Below are 16,893 nucleotides of genomic sequence, written 5' to 3'. Positions count from 1 at the left end.
ATTGTGATCTCCCTTGTTAGTCACTGGCTGCTAATTCTGGATTTGTTCATTTTTATTCCCCCACCCCAAGCTTCTGTAGGCTTCCGTCACCCTGGAAAAATCTGTCTCCAGGCCCTCCTTTCATCTGCAAGGGATTCCGCCGTGGCGGGGTTGATGCTGTCAGCCTTCTTGTCTTGTTTGCAGAAATCCTTGTAAGACAAGAGTTGGTCTGCCAGTGGGACTGGTGCCCGAAGCCATACAATTAAATTCAACATAAAAGGAACAACAAAAACACACTTTAAAATCCCCTAAATAATTTAAACAGTGATTTATTTGGGAGGGTGGAGAGAGACAGAGAACAACCAATTCTCATTGTAGTAATAATGAAAAGAAAAAACTTCCTAAACAACATATATTAATTATATAAATGAAAGTAATACAGAAGATTGTCTGTTGTCTTTCTACCTTGTATTCCAACTGTTCATAAAGACCAGCTACAGTTTTAAAAGTGGTTTGTTTATCAGCTGTGGGAGTTTTTGTTATGAAAATGACAGAGAGAGAGCTCCAGCTGTGTATCTGGTGTCCTTACAGGGAAGTAAATAGCCTCAATATGTTTACACAGCATGGGATACATGGGAATTTCTTGAAGGAGCCAGTCTCGTTTGTAGAACCATCCATAATCACTGGCCTGGTTAGCACGGCATGTTAATGTTTAACTATGATTTAATGCAAACTTTCCCACCCAGATCCCCTTTTCGCTTCTCTCCTGAATACAATGTCTGCTTGTGTTTTCCATGTCCTTCTACATGTTTTACTTATTATGAAGCATGGTTACTGGGCTACATGAGAATCATTTATGTCTTTTTTGAGTCTTTTTTTAGTATCTGGTTACTTAATACCAGTGCCAACGATGGGCCTGAAAGTATCGGACTCTGGGAAACAAATTTCCTGAAGTACAAATTCCACTTGATATTTTGTCACACAGTTATACAGCATATCATAATGTTTTAGGTGGTATGAGATGATATGAAAGTTCTGTAAGTGGTATTTGATGTTCATGTGTGCTAGTGATTACCTAATATTGCTGTCTTTAAGTGATCAACAGGCATATTGGAAACAGCCCCATAATCTTACAGGTGTCGAGAAGGAACTTTTTGGTTGCAAGCACAACAGAAACATTTGACTGATCCTTTACCTTTTCCAGATTTTAAAAGAACATGTTGGGGGCGTGTTAGGATCCACTTTAAACCTGACTTTATATTTTATTGAGAACATTGGTATTTTATTTCCATTTTATGACCTTGTATATTCTTAGTTGTTTTCTCTCATTTCAGCTGCCCAGTTGGATATTATGGGCTTCAGTATTGTCAAGAAATGCATTCATGCTGTTGAAACAAGAGGTAATGGGGACCAGCAGATATTCTTCTTTATAGTTTGAAGTCCTGTTCCCAAATATCAGCCTTTCTAGCACTTGCATAAAGAAGTCACCTTTCTTAGATTTCTCTCCATCCTTAGCTTGCTCAGTTTTGACAGTTGCCTATTTTACACACACATTTTCATGATTGCTTGTATCTTGCTAGGATCCAGAACCTACTTATATACATGCATCTTTGTTTGCTGCCAACAGATTTGTATGTATTCATAATCTTCTATAGGTTTTAAAAGGACTTGTTGATCCATAGTTTAAATAATGTATTACTAGAAGACCACATTCATATTTGATACCGAGGTAGTAACACAGGTATCCGATGTGTTTAACAAAAATTGTCTTAACAGCATTGGTCTTGATTAAATGAATATGTTAAATAGGAAATACCTATTCTCTGAATCTTTATTATTCAGCTACGTAACCAAACTTGTGACTATTAAAAAAGTTGAGATGTCCCTTATACGATTGTGGGAGCATGAGATTACGCCTCACCCCCATTAGATTTTAACTTGATGGGATGTGTCCCATTCTTCACATTCTCCTGCTGCTGACTGATATGAGAGACTAAATTCTTCTTGAAACACTCTGCTGGTATGCAAAACTTCTACCCTGTGTAGAAAACCTATGCATTAAAGGGGTGGGGAACCCCATGAACTATCGCTCTCCGCCAATAAGCAGTCTTGAAAGTGATTGTGGAGCTGTGAGGGCAATTTAATTGATGTTACTATTAGAGATACTTTATTTTAAAATAAACATTAAATTTCTTTTTACCATTTTACTAATTTAAATAAAATATGTTCTCCCTCTTAGGGATCCATGAGCAAGGTCTCTATAGAGTGGTTGGTGTCAACTCCAGAGTTCAAAAGCTATTGAGTATTTTAATGGGTAAGTACATTTTGAAGAAAGCAGTTTGCTATTTTTCTTTGACACCAAGTGTGATGGTAGATGCTTTTAATGAGGAACTGAGACCATCTGCTGTGAAAAGAAATGGTGATTTTTTTTAAAGTATCGTGCGAAACCCTCCCTGGAGTGGAATTTTCAGTCATAGAAATAATGTACAGTTTCTGCTTAAGTTTACATATCTCTCTGCCTCCCCAAATCAAACCTTTGGATCCCTTTTAGTATTTATTCCTGAATGAGAACTATGCATGTCCTCAGGCTTCTGGATTTAGTATTTCCTTTTCCATGTTTCCTTCCTCATCTTGTGCTTAACTGTGTTTGTGTTGTGTATTGCGGTGTTGTGTTGTTTGTATTGAAACCCCCCTCTTTCTATTTCAAGCCTTACAAAAATCTAGCAAAATTCTTACATTTATATCCTGCCTTTCTTCTACCCTGGGACCCAAAGCAGCATAAATGTGGTTCCCAGGTGGTCACCCATCCAAGTACTGATTCGGACCTACCTAGGTCCGGTCATATAAGGTTAATATGTTTGCTCTAGCAGCCCAGCACATTAGACAAAATTTTATCATCCGAAATGGGGTTCAGTGTGCTGAGAATCACGTATGCTAAAATGTATCTCTCAACTGGATTATGCTTGTATATTTGTTATGACCAATGGCTCTTTAAAACTGAAGGCTTACTGACTGTTTTAGGTAATGTTGATTGTGGAGGTCCAGAGAAGAAAAGCTTTGCAAAGGAGGTATAGAGAGGGAATGATGGAGATAAGGAGTTCGAGATATATAGCAAAGCATCAAGGATAGAGGCAGAGTAGGCTGACAACAGATAACCTTAACTGAGAAGAAGGCAAGAGGAGGAAATAAAGGAAGATGTAGGTAGAGATACAGTCAGTAGGGAAGCTTTAAAAGTGAGAAGTAGAAAAAGTACTGGCCTGTTACTTCACAATAACTTGACACAAAATAATTGTTCTTCCTTTTACACTGGGGAAAAATCAGAGGTTGCAAGGTTCAGAACTTCAGTTGATTGACAGTGTCAACATCCTATACAGATGTTTAGGAAATTATACTGATTGCTTTAGCAGAGGCTCATGAATCTGCTGATGAGTGGGAAATGTGAAAATAGAAAATAGAAGGTTTCAGTGGCCTTGCAAGAGTCTGAGATGATGGACAATGGTTTTTAGCATTGGGTAAATTTAGAGCAGGGGTCAGCAACCTTTTTCAACTGTGGGCCGGTCCACCGTCCCTCAGACCATGTGGTGGGCCAGACTATGTTTTGGGGGGGGGGGGGGGGGAATGAACGAATTCCTGTGCTCCACAAATAACCCAGAGATGCATTTTAAATAAAAGCACAATTCTACTCATGTAAAAACACCAGGCAGGCCCCACAAATAACCCAGAGACGCATTTTAAATAAAAGGACACATTCTACTCATGTAAAAACATGCTGATTCCTGGACCGTCTGCAGTCCGGATTGAGAAGGCAATTGGGCTGCATCTGGCCTACGGGCCTTAGGTTGCCTACCCCTGATTTAGAGAGAAGAAAAAGGAACCTGGAGATGTTGAAGAGCCAGAAGTGGCAGGAATGGGTCATTACATGGACGTGGGAAAATATTGTCACATGAGTAGCATGAACAAAAGAGACCCTAGGGAGTTGCTACCAGTCAGTGTTGATCAGCCGTGGCTAGAAGGTAAATTGGTAGATCTCTGGATGACTTGTAGTAAATCGCCAATTGGCTGTAATGCCAAAACTGCCATTTTGCATCTGACTCCTTCTCCTGCTACACTACCACCAATATTTTGCACCTGGTTCTAACCAGTAGAGCTTGGAGCTCTGGTAAAAAAACCCCACAACCCAACAAAATAGATCTCACAAGCCTGAGGTTTGCCTGTCTCTGGAGTAGATAACACTGGACTAGACAGGCCCAGTGATCTGACATGCAATAAAGCAGCTTCCTGTGTTCAGCATTGCATTTCAGTGTACCTGTGCTATAATTACTATGGGGTCTGGAAAGTGGCTACCCAATTGTCTATGTGTTCCATTCAGTGAACAAAGTTTTGCATAAGCAGCATCTTCAGAATGGAGACCCTTCACTTCCCACCTTCTCTTCAAGTTTCCCCACTGTTCACGTCAGAATCTGGGAGCAAATGAGACAGATTTTTATTCACAACTTCAGACCTGTATTTAGAAACAGATGTGGTTAGTGTGACAGGTTCACATATAATTTAAATGGCAGCTGGATCAGGTTTCAGCAAACTACAGCTAATATTGAAAGTGACAGTGCCATAAGAGTTTATGGAGTGACGTTTCTGTATTAAACAGGAAGCACTATACAGTTGATGTGGCTTGAACCTGGAGCCCTCTGTGGATAGTGTTGCATGAGCAGCAGCTGTGAGAGGGCTTGCTGCAGATATCCTGTGCGATTTTGAAAGTTGGTGTCAGCTTCCCTGCTGCAAAACGCAGAATTATTATTCCCTGTGAGACTTTCCTTGTGCAGTGTCTAGTCTGTAAATTTTTACTAGGAACTGAATAAAAGCAATGCTTTCTACAACCATCTTCACCAGGTGTATGCTTGAAGGACAGTTGTTTAGTATGTGGAGTGAGTCATAATCCTGCTCATTCTCGTAAGAACCTGTTCCTTCAGTTCTGTTGCCATGGAATGAGGACTGTCAATGTGCCGCAGAACAGAACGCAGTCTTATAAAGGAAGCCTCCCATGGACTTTCAGTAGCTTAGAAGTTTTAGGCTGAAATCCTGTGCACACTTACATGGTAGTAAATCCCACTGAACTCAAGGACTTTTGAGTTGACATGTAAAATTGCATTACCAGCCACATAATGAATTAAATTAGAAAGTCCAGCTCTTCAACTATTTAAATAACTGTGTCTTGCTTAGGAATAAAGGCAATGAATGTGTCCCCTTTTTTTAAACCAAGTGTTAGTTTTACTCTGGACAAAGACAACTCTTGTTTTTAGCTTAGCGCACGCGGAAGACATTTTATTGTGTTCTGTGGTCAGCTTTAAGCAGTCTTCACCTCCATCATGGTTAAGCCAACATTCTAAATCAGAATCCGTAAACCACTAGTGAGCCAAGAAACCACAACATTAGGATTGGCTGGTACCTTCTGTGAAGCGTAATAGGTGGCTTAGAAAATGTGTTTTGTGTAGGTTCAGTTTTTTGTTTAGGAGAAGCAAGGTTGAATGCAGGAAGTTAAGAGTAAGAATGAAGGGCAGTAGCATGAGCAGGGAAGCAGGCACACCAGGCTTTCTCAGAATATAGTTTTCTCTATGCTTTTCACTTTCTCCATAGAGTTGTATGAAGTGGTAGGGAACCAGGGGACTCATCATGCAATATATTTTGGGCAGTTAAAAATATAGCATGAATGCTGCAGATCTGTAAAAGCATGATCTCCTTATGAGTACAGGGAGTTATGGTCATTTCCAGAGCCTATCTGACTGCACAAATTAAGGTTGTTGCTATATGGTGTATATAGCAGCTGGTTAGAAGTGTTTGTGAAGCCAGACCTGTTTTTGGTCTGTTGCTTTTAAGTGCCACTTCTGGTGGTTCTCCTGCTTAGTGAAGTGACTGTCTTCAAATTCATAGGTTTCCTCTCTGACATGGCAAATGGTGGACATGAGCAGTCAAGGTGCTCATCAAGGATGGTGTGGACCAAAAACCTGGCAGCAGCACTGCCATATAGCCTGGTGCCAGGCAGTGAACAGCCTTGAAACTGCTCTGGTCTGTGGTCCAGAGCCCACAACTTACAGTGGTACCTTGGGTTAAGTACTTAATTCGTTCCGGAGGTCCGTTCTTAACCTGAAACTGTTCTTAACCTGAAGCACCACTTTAGCTAATGGGGCCTCCCGCTGCCGCCACACAATTTCTGTTCTCATCCTGAAGCAAAGTTCTTAACCCGAGGTACTATTTCTGGGTTAGCGGAGTCTGTAACCTGAAGCATTTGTAAGGTACCACTGAGGTACCACTGTATATACATTCTCCTTTTACGTGGTCGGTGTTTGGAGGAGGAAATGAAGCAAGTACCAAGGGATCATAGCGATTTCTGCTGCTATGCTCTATTTCCTGAACTAGCAGTGTTTCTTTTCAGTCCCCAAACCCTCTCTTGTAGCACATTTTTTGAAAAAAATTATAATATGATCTTGTTAATAGTGACCAAAGAGACATGTCCATGGGAAGAGCAATCTCTGTTAAAGAGGCATGCTCATATATATGTGAGAGGAGAGGAGAGAGGGGGGAAGAAAAAGATATTCTGAAATGTGTACTACGAGGAGGAAAGGCAAGTGGATGACTGAAAATGAACTTTAAATCAAACTGCTCACAATGATACAACCACTGAAAGCCTGTATGTAATTGGAAATCCACCTCTCTGCATGGACACAAAGAGAGAGAGAAAGAGAGGGGGGCATTAAAGCCTTTTGTTTCTGTCTTTCACACATGTATTCCAGTATGACTAAAAAGTGCTTTAAATTACCCATGTGAAATTGATCAAAGGGACAATAAGGAAATGTGAGAATATTGGTTACTGCATGTGAGAATGTGCACCATTGGTTTCCATCATTGCTTCTTATTCAGGTTAACTTCAAAGGGAAACTCAAGCTATTCCATGTTGCAGCTATGCAGACATTTGTAAGCTATGGATTCCCTCTGGCTGTGTTTGTGCCAGTTAGACCAAGCGGCATTTCTGTTTCTCTCCTGCCTGAAGGGAAGTGCTGGAAGGTGGCCATTCACCACAGCACAGCTAGGAGGGGATCATCAGGGAAAATATGCATGCTCATTTGAAAGACTTAGGTCTCTGTGATTTGGTCAAAGGTTTGGTTCTGCAGTAGTTTGTCCACTCTTTCCTAACTACTTTAATGGAACCTCTGAATGCCCGTTCTTTCATGGTGGCTTGTTCAAGAACATTTGTACTTGGTCCTCATAAGCGCTTAAAAATAAAACTGGGTTGTGGGGGGGGCAGTCTGTTGACTGGCTCTTGGCACTGCCCCACAGGAGATATGGCCTTTACTTTTGGAAACATGGTGGAGGGAATCCAATGTCTGTTTGCTTAACTCAGATGAGTTCCAAGCCCATCTGAGGCTGGAAAAATGACTCCTGTCTCCCAGCATCATTTTTTGTGGATGCAGCCTCAAAATGCATGCTCCTGTGCAAATACTCTAATTTCCTTTGCACAGGGGCTGCTTCTTAGGCTACACTCTGAAAACCACAGCTGGGGAGCAAAAACCCACCTCCTGTAGAGGACCCTTGGGGTAAAAGGAATACCCTGGGATGGAGTGGATTTTATTGCCCTCCAGCTGTAGTTTTTCCAGTCACAGCCTTTCAAAATAGGTAAGCCAGGAAGTCTTCTCCAGGTTGATTTTAATTCCAGGTGGAGAAATATGCAAGGGCTATTACATTTCTTTTCGCCTTTGAGACCAACATAATCAAGCCTTTGAAGTTCATTTCTGTGCCTGAGCTTACAGAACTTTGGGAACATTGGTGCTTTAACAGTAATGGGTACTTATGGCAATGAAGTCTTTGCCTTCGATTGGCTGAGCTGCTGTGGCAGTGTGGAAAGTACTGTGCCAAAGTCATATAGATAGTCCCTGTGTCCAGACTTAGCATCTAAATCAGGCAAGAGAGGTGAGAATTTTTATTTAAGAAAATCAGATAAATAGAAAATAGAGGTTCAGGCATGAGTCCAAAGGAGAAGAACCAAGGGGAAGTGCATCTGCAAGAGAAACTGAACAGCATTTCAAAAAGAAAATAAAAAATAGAATCAATGCACATTTGCAAGGCAGGGAAGAGAAGAGAAGGGAATTCAATCCGTAGCTTTATAACTGCATTGGGAGTTTAACCTATGTCTCTCCTACCCAAGCCAATAATCTAACTACTCCCTAAAGATGGTGTATGTGTGGTTACAACTATAACACACAGATAACTCAATTGAGAGCCACAGCATGGTGCTAAACATTGGCTTGTGAGGCTTATTCAACACCTGAGCTGAGCTAATATGTGGACGCAAGTGACTAGCCCACACATATGTTTGGAACACAACATAGATTTGCACCTTACCTCTCCCCTGCCCCCCCCCCCAGCAAAACACTGGGGCCAAAAGAGAAGATCGGAAGACTTCATTGTGCTTTCATTGAGAGTAAGGACTATTGCTCGGTGATAGAGCATATGCTTTGCATGTAGAAGGTACCAGGTTCCATCCCTAGTAACTCCAATTGAGAGTTAGCAGGTGATGCAAAAGACCTTCTCTGCCTTTGTCCCTGGAGAGCCACTGCCATCAGAGTAGAACATACTGGGCACAATGGACAAATTGCTGATTTAAGACAGCTTTGGGTTACATGTATTACTGAGAAGGGCAAGGGAGAAAGGGATAGCAACCCACCCAGGAGGTGTTGGGTTCAGAGGGTGAGTGTAGAAAAAGGGTAGAGATAAAATAATGCAACTGCTGTGGAATCTAGTATGTAGCTTCAAGGCTTTTGTAATTCCTTATCTAATAGATAAACTGATACTGAATCAGAAACTTGCATCCCCATTTTTATATTACATTGCACAAAGTGTGAAATGAATTTCTTGGACCAAGTATATTTCTTGTTGGTTTGAAATCCTCTGATTTAAAACAGGATTCTGTGATTTTTTGTGTGTGCCATTAAACACCACGTAAATAATGCTAGTTTTGGCCTTAATATTTGTTTACCCAGTCAAAGCACTGATTTGTTCCTTAATCAATATATTTGTGTGATGGCATGAGTGTTTGTGTTGGCAATGAAAGCCAGCATGGGTAAGGAAATTCTTACTAAGTTTCTATCCACCCAATGACTTCAGGTTTTATTTGTTTTCCGAAATGCTTGAGAATGAGAATAGCCAAGTGCTCAGCCTGTTGGGAAGATCTGTTCTGAGGTGTGGTGACTGGCAGGCTGTGCTGAAAACGAGATTGTTTAGAAGATTCCCTGAGACTGGGAGCGAGAAGAAGAAATCTATTTTAAATGGATAGGTTTAAACACACACAAACAGTTGTGTTTTCCAGCAGCTTTGAGTAATTTCTCTTTCTTTCCCTCTACTTGTATATGGCTGTTTTGTGAATCTGAAAAGCTGACTTATGGGCAAAATGGCAAGTCTTTGAGAGCTTCCCCTGTTTTGGCTCCTCTAGTTCACAACACTTCCTTGAAGCTGTCTGGAGCTTATGAAATTAGATTTCTCTGAAATTTTGGCACTTTTAAGTGAGATTTGGCATTGCCCCCAAACTTTTCCACATTCATGGTTGGAAGAGCTAACCTGACTTTGGAGTGGAGAAGAACTTTAAAAATAAAGAAGCCACGGACAGGCTCCAAGGATATAAACTGGCAAAAAGAAAGAACACCACAGAATGCAAGGGCATCGAAAGGCAAGGAGGAGAAAAATAAAGTTAAATTAGACATCTAGAAGCCAACAGCTGCCCAGCCCATTCCGGCTTTTTAGAGTGTGTTGTGCAATAAGTTGAAACAGGCTAGCTGCATTTATTTAGGTAAGTATTTAGCTCTCTGCATTCACTTACCACTATCCTCTTAAGCCCATTCACCACTAAAATGTATGATTTCTCTCCTTCCTTTGCGTATACTTCATCATGACTGGCCAAGATAAAGTCATTTGGCCTCAATCCTCCTTGCTCTTGAACGCTACTTAGCAGGTCTCCTGAGGCTCTTTGCAGATGTTTCTGTTTTGCAAGCCAGTGGGAACCTCATGAGCAGAATTTCCTTGCCTTCTAGCAGCAAATGTCAGTCTGGCACGAGTGCTTATCTGGCGAAAGGTTTCTGAAGTTGTGAGCTTAAGGTCTACCGGGTCAAGCAGCTCAGCGGATAATTTGCTGACACACTGCTGTGCCAAAGTCCCATTATACGGCACTGTGTGAGAACTTCATTTTCTCCTTTGCAATCCAAACAAAATGTAGCTGCTGGATTTAGTGGCTATAGAGAGTGTGTGTATGTCTATCTTTGTTTTTTATTTTTATTTTTGCAAGGATGAGTCTAGCGTGGTTTCTGCCCTGGGCAAGCATACAAGTACACATGCCAGTCTGCCAGAAGTGAGTCACCCACAAGCTGTTTCACATAAGTCGACACAGTGCAGCCACGCTACCTATAATTATTAGTAGAAAAAAAGGCCTGCCGTTATGACAGGCAGGGCATATGTGGAGAGTGAGCTTGTATTTCACACTCTCAGCTCCCAGGGATTCCCTGCCAGTGGGGGCTGCTAGACCATCAAGCCGGAGGCATGATGAGCACTCTTTGCTACTACTGCAGTGTAATCCCCCAAGCACAGTGCTTCATTTGCTTCCAACAGCTATGGGCAGTCATTTTAACCAAAATCTGTATCCACATCTACGCTACTCAACAGTTATTTATATGCATGCCCCTTTATTGCCTGGTAAGTGTTTTCATTAGACCACAATATGGCTTAAATGCATTGTCTGCCTAAAATGAGTTCTAAAAAATCTTGAATCATGTGTAGTCCCTGTAACCTGTAACCACACACCCCTTTCTATATCTGTGCATATGCTGGTTGTATTCAGCCTTCCCTAGTTTGGTGCCCTCCATATGTTTTTGAACTCTAAATCCTTTGAGCCCCAGTTATCATGGCCAGTCGTCTGGGATGATGAGAGTTGTAGTCCACCAACACTGGGGTTTGGGGCAGCATGCTAGGGAAGGCTGGTGTATCAGATATGGATTTTCATGGCGTAAACCTCACTATTCCAAGGACCAAGGCACTGGTCAAAAAAATTGTTTCCTGCTTGGCAGGGGGTTGGACTCAATGGCCCTTGTGGTCTCTTCCAACTCTATGATTCTATTCTATGGTCAGGGTTTTATTTGTTTACCCATATATCACAATATCCCACAAGTACTATACAACAACTGCATCCTATTTATTGAGAGGTAGGGCAGTAGGATTTTCACAAAAGTGACTGTCTGATTCCACTTATGTGATTTATTATCTCTGTGTTAAGTTTTACAAGCCCTTAATTTGTATGTGTGGCACATATAAATTATATGCATGTTGCACACCCAAAATGATGTTGCTCTTGCTTTTCTGGTGCAGCAATAAAACTGCTAGCACATTTGCAAAGTTAGCAGGGTCCGGTATGGTTTCAAATTGGATGGGGAACTGCTTGTTGAGATTCCAGCATTTCAGGGGTTGGACTAGATGACCTCTGGGGTGCCTTCCAATTCTACATTTATGTGATTCTCATCCTCAAACTGATGGCAACACTTCCCCTTGTTGCTGAGTGTCTGCAAACCATTGATGCCAGATAGTGGCGATTTTGCTCATTTGGCAATGACATACTGTGGTTTTATCAGCCTCTTCAAGAGGAGATTCATGATCCCCTCTTGCCCAGTATCTTTCATGCACAATGCCCAGACAGATGAGGAAACAAACAAATCAGTCCACCCCTGCCTCTCATCCTGCAAAGACTTTGCATGGTAACCATTGAAGTCCCTTCAATTGCATCTGTTTGCTCCTGGGGCAGCAGAGCATCACTATCCTATTGTGAAGTTGCAGCAGGAAGACTGTGTGGGCAGTGCAGAAAATCAGATTAAGTCTATGGTGGATAATGAATGTTGTTGTTTTTCCTACCTTTCCATTTCTCTCTCCTTAGATCCCAAAACCGCCGAAACAGAAGATGACATCTGTGCTGAGTGGGAGATTAAAACAATCACCAGTGCACTGAAAACATACTTAAGGTGAGTGTGGTAGTTTTCTGGTGGCTTCCACACATCCATACCAGGGTTTCTGGCAAACCTGCATGGAGATGCCAGCGATCAAACCCAAGGCCTTCTGCTGCAGCCTTTCCCCAAACATTTCCCCAACCACCCAATTCTGCCCTACAAATGCTGTGGGCTGTCTCATTAATAGTTTATTCTCAACCATCCATGCTAAAATACCAGAAGAAGCCTGGCAACAGGGAAAATATTATTTATTTTGGAGAGGACACTTGAGGCAGGAACTGTGGACATGAGAAAAGTTAAGCAGCCCTTTTGCAGCTATCCCTGATCTGGCCCTGCACACCCTACTCAGGTAGCATTGGCATCAACCAGTTCACATGTCTTTTGGTGCTACCTGGTAAAAGAAGTACTTTAACACTTAATCATTACTATGGAGAATCTTGTATAGAATATGTTGCAGAAGCTCATTGTGGTACATCTCTGTAAGTCTTGACAGACTCTGCCACGATTTACCCAGTCACTAAAGGCACTCTGCATTTCTGACCGTGCTATTCCAGAGCATACTATGACGTTTCACTGTTGGAAAATAACCCTGACCCATCTTATTTTCAGTGTTTCCTAGCAGATGTAAACCTCACTTGACATTTCAGCATTGAGTTCTCCATATGGCTATATTTTAAAATATATGAATAGCATTGCTCTAAAACTTGGCTTGCCGATGAAGCAGGAGTGGCTAATGTCATTTAGTGGCGCTCCTGTCCAGGAAATTCAGGGAGCTGCGGAGGGCGACATTATGCCAGACATACACTATTTCCTTTGGCACTTTCTCAAAACAAATGAAATTCATTACTATTAATCATGCGGCAATAAAGATAATGTGAGAATTTATTTGGCAGCAGGTCATAAACCACAAGCATGATGAGGGATATCCAATCTCAGCACCGGTTTCTATCCATCTTTCTTTCCAGCGCTATACATTTTGATAGGTCTTTCTAGAGCTGCTGCTATCTATCCAGAGTGCAGGATTAGATCCTAATCCACACAGAGCTATTCGTTTGTTGGTAGCACGCACTGTGTATTCCTAACTGAAGGTGTTACTGAACTTTAGGAGAGAAGGGCAGAGAAGATTTCCAGCCTCTGGGGAGGTATTCAGACCTCATCATCCCCTCTCTCCCATCAGGAGAGGCTCAGATTGTGAAATTTATATTGTTTAAAAGGTCTGGGTGATTAAAACACCCATAGGTGGAGGATCATAGTGTTGGGGGCATGTGAACCTCACTGGGAGGGCTATTCAGTACTTGGATCACCACCTCCAAAAATGCCCTTTCACTGCTAGTTACACATCTGCTCCTGTCTGCTCCTAGTTCTTCAGTGTTGGTCTGCTTCATGCTTGTCTTGTCTGTAGCTGACCAACCAAAGCTTTAAGTATCAAAATGGACAAAGATAATCATATTGCCTTTGGGGTTATTGTATTTTTTATTTTGAAGTATTTGCAGTGTGTGTATTAAAATATCTTAATTATGGCATGATGCCCGTTCTGTTAATGCTGAAGTGTTGCTTGGTTTTAGGAGAGAAAGGAATAAAATCCTTCCCCCCTCCCCCTCCCTATTTATTATTTTTATTTTTGAATACAGCTGGCAATGTTCAGTTGTATTGATTATAAAAGCAGCTGGAGAAAGAGGAGGGACAGACAGGATCCTCCTGGGAAACTCAACAAACTTGCTGCACCTAGAACTGGGTGTGGAGAGTGCTGCTGAATGGGACTCAGCTGTGGGCAGCCGGAAGAAGCACCACCCACCTTAGACCTGCCCATAAAATGCAAGCCTAGAGTGAGAGACTAGGGTGATGTCCACTGCTTCCAGGAACTCAGTTTTAGACTTTTGTGGGTGAGCTGAGAGTTTGTTGGACCCTAAGTGAGAACCTGCAGGTTGAGAGGGAAGTTGTGTCAGAAAAATAATGAATTGATATTGATTTATATATATTAGTATCTTTGTATTTATGTAACTCTGTATTTTTCTAAAATTTTGTTTAAGTTGTCTGTGTTGCTTCAATTCTGTACACCACTTAGAGATTAAAAAATATATATTAAGTGGTATAGAAATCAAATAATTGAATAATCAATAAATGATTAAGAATGAATTTATGGTGATGGCATGCTCCCAACTGCATATCAAGCCGTTCTGTTTTGTGTTCTGTTGCTGTGATTTGTGTATGTTCCACTCCGTATCCTAGAATGCTCCCTGGACCACTCATGATGTATCAGTTTCAAAGAAGCTTCATCAAAGCAGCAAGTAAGTCTTTTGTCAGAACCTCTTGAAGGAGACAAAACTTTTTTTGAGGGAAGGCACATCAGCTTGTAAAGTAAGATTTGCAGATAAGAATAGTACTGTGGTGCAAGAGAGCATGCCTGCCATGAGCTTGCTTCAATAAAAATGTGCCAGAACTTTCTGGAAGCACTTGCATGGCCACTTGGATTTCTGCCGCTTTCCATGATTCCAGTACCTGTTGGGGAGACTAGACTTATTTGGTTCCCCCACATAATTAGAATTACATGAGAGAGAGAGCCAGGGAGGCAGGATGATCTTACTAGCCCTGCCACACCTTCATAGGATTCTTGTTGCCAGGCTCTAGCAATAAGCCAAGCACCAGAGCACCAATGCCTGCCCCAGGGAGCCCTCTATGCTCGTGGAGTTTCTCCATGGAATTTAGTTCTCTAATCAAATCATTTCAGTCTGGGAGCCAAGTGTCACAATAGGGATAACGCCTCCATTTAATTTCAGGGTGGTGTCATGACTCAGGCACCCTGGAAGACGTTCTGGCTTTTTTATTGACGTTTGATGTCATGTATTTCAGACCAAAGAGTAGAATTTGAAAGTTGCATTAAAACTTACTGAGACAGCTGAAAACCACCCTGTCCCTGTCTTGAATGGGCAGTGAACTGATTTCATTCAAGCACCAGATTTTTAAAATAATCCTCATGCTTATCCAGCTGTTCTCATGAGAATGGCAAGTGGGAGGAGAATGTAGGTTAAGTCATGTATGTGGGTTACATAGTAGTTGAAGAGTACATAGTACTATTATTGCTTCTGCATGGCGCCCTCCTAGCTCACTGTCTGAACAACCCAGTAAAGTAGGTTAGGCTAAGGGAGAGAGGCTACCCTACAGCCTCCCAGTGAGCTTTATGGCTGAGCAGGAATCTTCAGCCAAGTCTCCCAAGTCCAACACTTTGTCCACTAGTCACTTGGCTGCTGTGACAAAGACACTTGTATGTAGAAACGATGGTGGTGTTGTTATTTGTACCCTGCCCATCTGATTTGGATGCAACAGCCACTCTGGGTGACTTCCCACACATATAAAAACATAATAAAACATTAAACTTTAAAATACTTCTTTATACAGGGCTGTCTTTAGATGTCTTCTAAAGGTTGTAAAGTTACTTATCTCCATGACATCTGATGGAAGAGTGTCCCACAGGGGAGGTGCCACTACCGAGAAGGCCCTCTGCCTGGTTCCCTGTAACCTCACGTCTTGCAGTGAGGGAACCACCAGAAGGCCTTCAGAGCTGGACCTCAGTGTCTGGGCTGAACAATGGGAGTGGATATTCTCCTTCAGGTATACAGCACCAAGGCGATTTAGGGCTTTAAAGGTCAGCACCAACACTTGGAATTGTGCTAGGAAACATACTGGGAGCCAATGTAGGTCAATTTCATTTCAAAAGGCTTGGCAGGTGTGTGTGTGTGTGTGTGTGTGTGTGTGTGTGTGAGAGAGAGAGAGAGAGAGAGAGAGAGAGAGAGAGATTACTCCTTTAACGTAACAAGATGGTTGACAGGTGTTTCTTTACTCCTGAAAGCATTTGTGGGAAGGCCCACACTCATTCGTAGCAGCACAGAGCCCTTTACAGTTGGCTTCTAAGCAGACAGCTTTTCCACACAATGCTGAGTGGTCTGCAGAAATCTGCATGCAGCTGTGAGTAAACTTGAGGCTTTTGCACATGTTTTCAGGCTGAAAAAAGGACTTCCTTCAGCACCTTGTTATGCTCAAAAGCTCCCCACATCTTTTATGGGGAACAAAGATCTATGCAGGAGGTTTGGGAGTTGGTTATAGAGGTATTAATAGTACAGGGTTATAGTGGTATTAATTTATTTCAATGTATTTTTTAATTCACTTATTCTGCTAAAAAAAATGTTCCTAGAGCAGCTTACAGATTACTAAAAAAAGACAGTCCCTGCCCTCAGGCGTTCTCTTTTAAAATTCACAGCACAAAAGGAGAATGGATTGGGAGAGAGGAGGAAATAAGCAAAATACATGTTTCTAGTTGCAAGTTCCTAGTTGACCAGCTGGGGTTTAGGAAAGTTCAAGGAAATGAGGTATCAGAAGTTACTAGTCTCACAGTTGCACTGATGGAGTGGCTCTGCATCTGTTCCTCTGCTGCAGCCTGACAGAATGAATGATAGTACCTAGCATTTTGAACGTTGAAAGTGTTCTGCATGCATTGTTGTATTGTAATCGTTAAACCAGCTCTGCATATATCTTTCTATTTATAGTGCATGCTATAAAAATATAATTAAAGGAAATCCGGGGATTTAGAGTTGTATTGTAAAGTTGTTTGTTGATGCATCAGATCTATTCTGAAAAATATCTTATCATGTTGCAGAACTGGAGAATCAAGAATCTCGAACCTCGGAGATCCATACCTTAGTACACAGGCTCCCTGAGAAAAATAGGCAGATGCTCCATTTGCTCATGAATCACTTGGCAAAGTAAGTGCATTGGCTTTAATAAACCGTTGGATGCTTCTCTACAGCCTTCAAAGTGGAAAAACGGAATAACCATCTAAGACACCCTTTGCCAACCTCCAAATATTTTTGACTATGGTCATGCTGTATGGGGC

The 16,893-nt window shown here is 41.7% G+C and overlaps 1 protein-coding gene across 9 annotated transcripts in view; it reads left to right on the top strand.

The window, feature by feature from the left end:
- ARHGAP26 (Rho GTPase activating protein 26) overlaps positions 1–16,893 on the top strand; it is a 204,690-nt gene that overhangs the window by 116,268 nt on the left and 71,529 nt on the right. For all 9 annotated transcript variants that reach the window (XM_077924490.1, XM_077924492.1, XM_077924488.1 and 6 more), the window contains exons 13-17: positions 1,314–1,379; positions 2,219–2,293; positions 11,936–12,020; positions 14,235–14,293; positions 16,657–16,762. In XM_077924490.1, the coding sequence (XP_077780616.1) occupies positions 1,314–1,379; positions 2,219–2,293; positions 11,936–12,020; positions 14,235–14,293; positions 16,657–16,762 (391 nt within the window). The remainder of the gene's footprint in view (positions 1–1,313; positions 1,380–2,218; positions 2,294–11,935; positions 12,021–14,234; positions 14,294–16,656; positions 16,763–16,893) is intronic.

This window comes from Podarcis muralis, chromosome 2 (genome assembly GCF_964188315.1).
Source record: "Podarcis muralis chromosome 2, rPodMur119.hap1.1, whole genome shotgun sequence".
Taxonomy (NCBI): domain Eukaryota; kingdom Metazoa; phylum Chordata; class Lepidosauria; order Squamata; family Lacertidae; genus Podarcis; species Podarcis muralis.
Note: the sequence above shows the minus strand (reverse complement) of the source record. Positions and strands in the feature narration are given on the sequence as shown.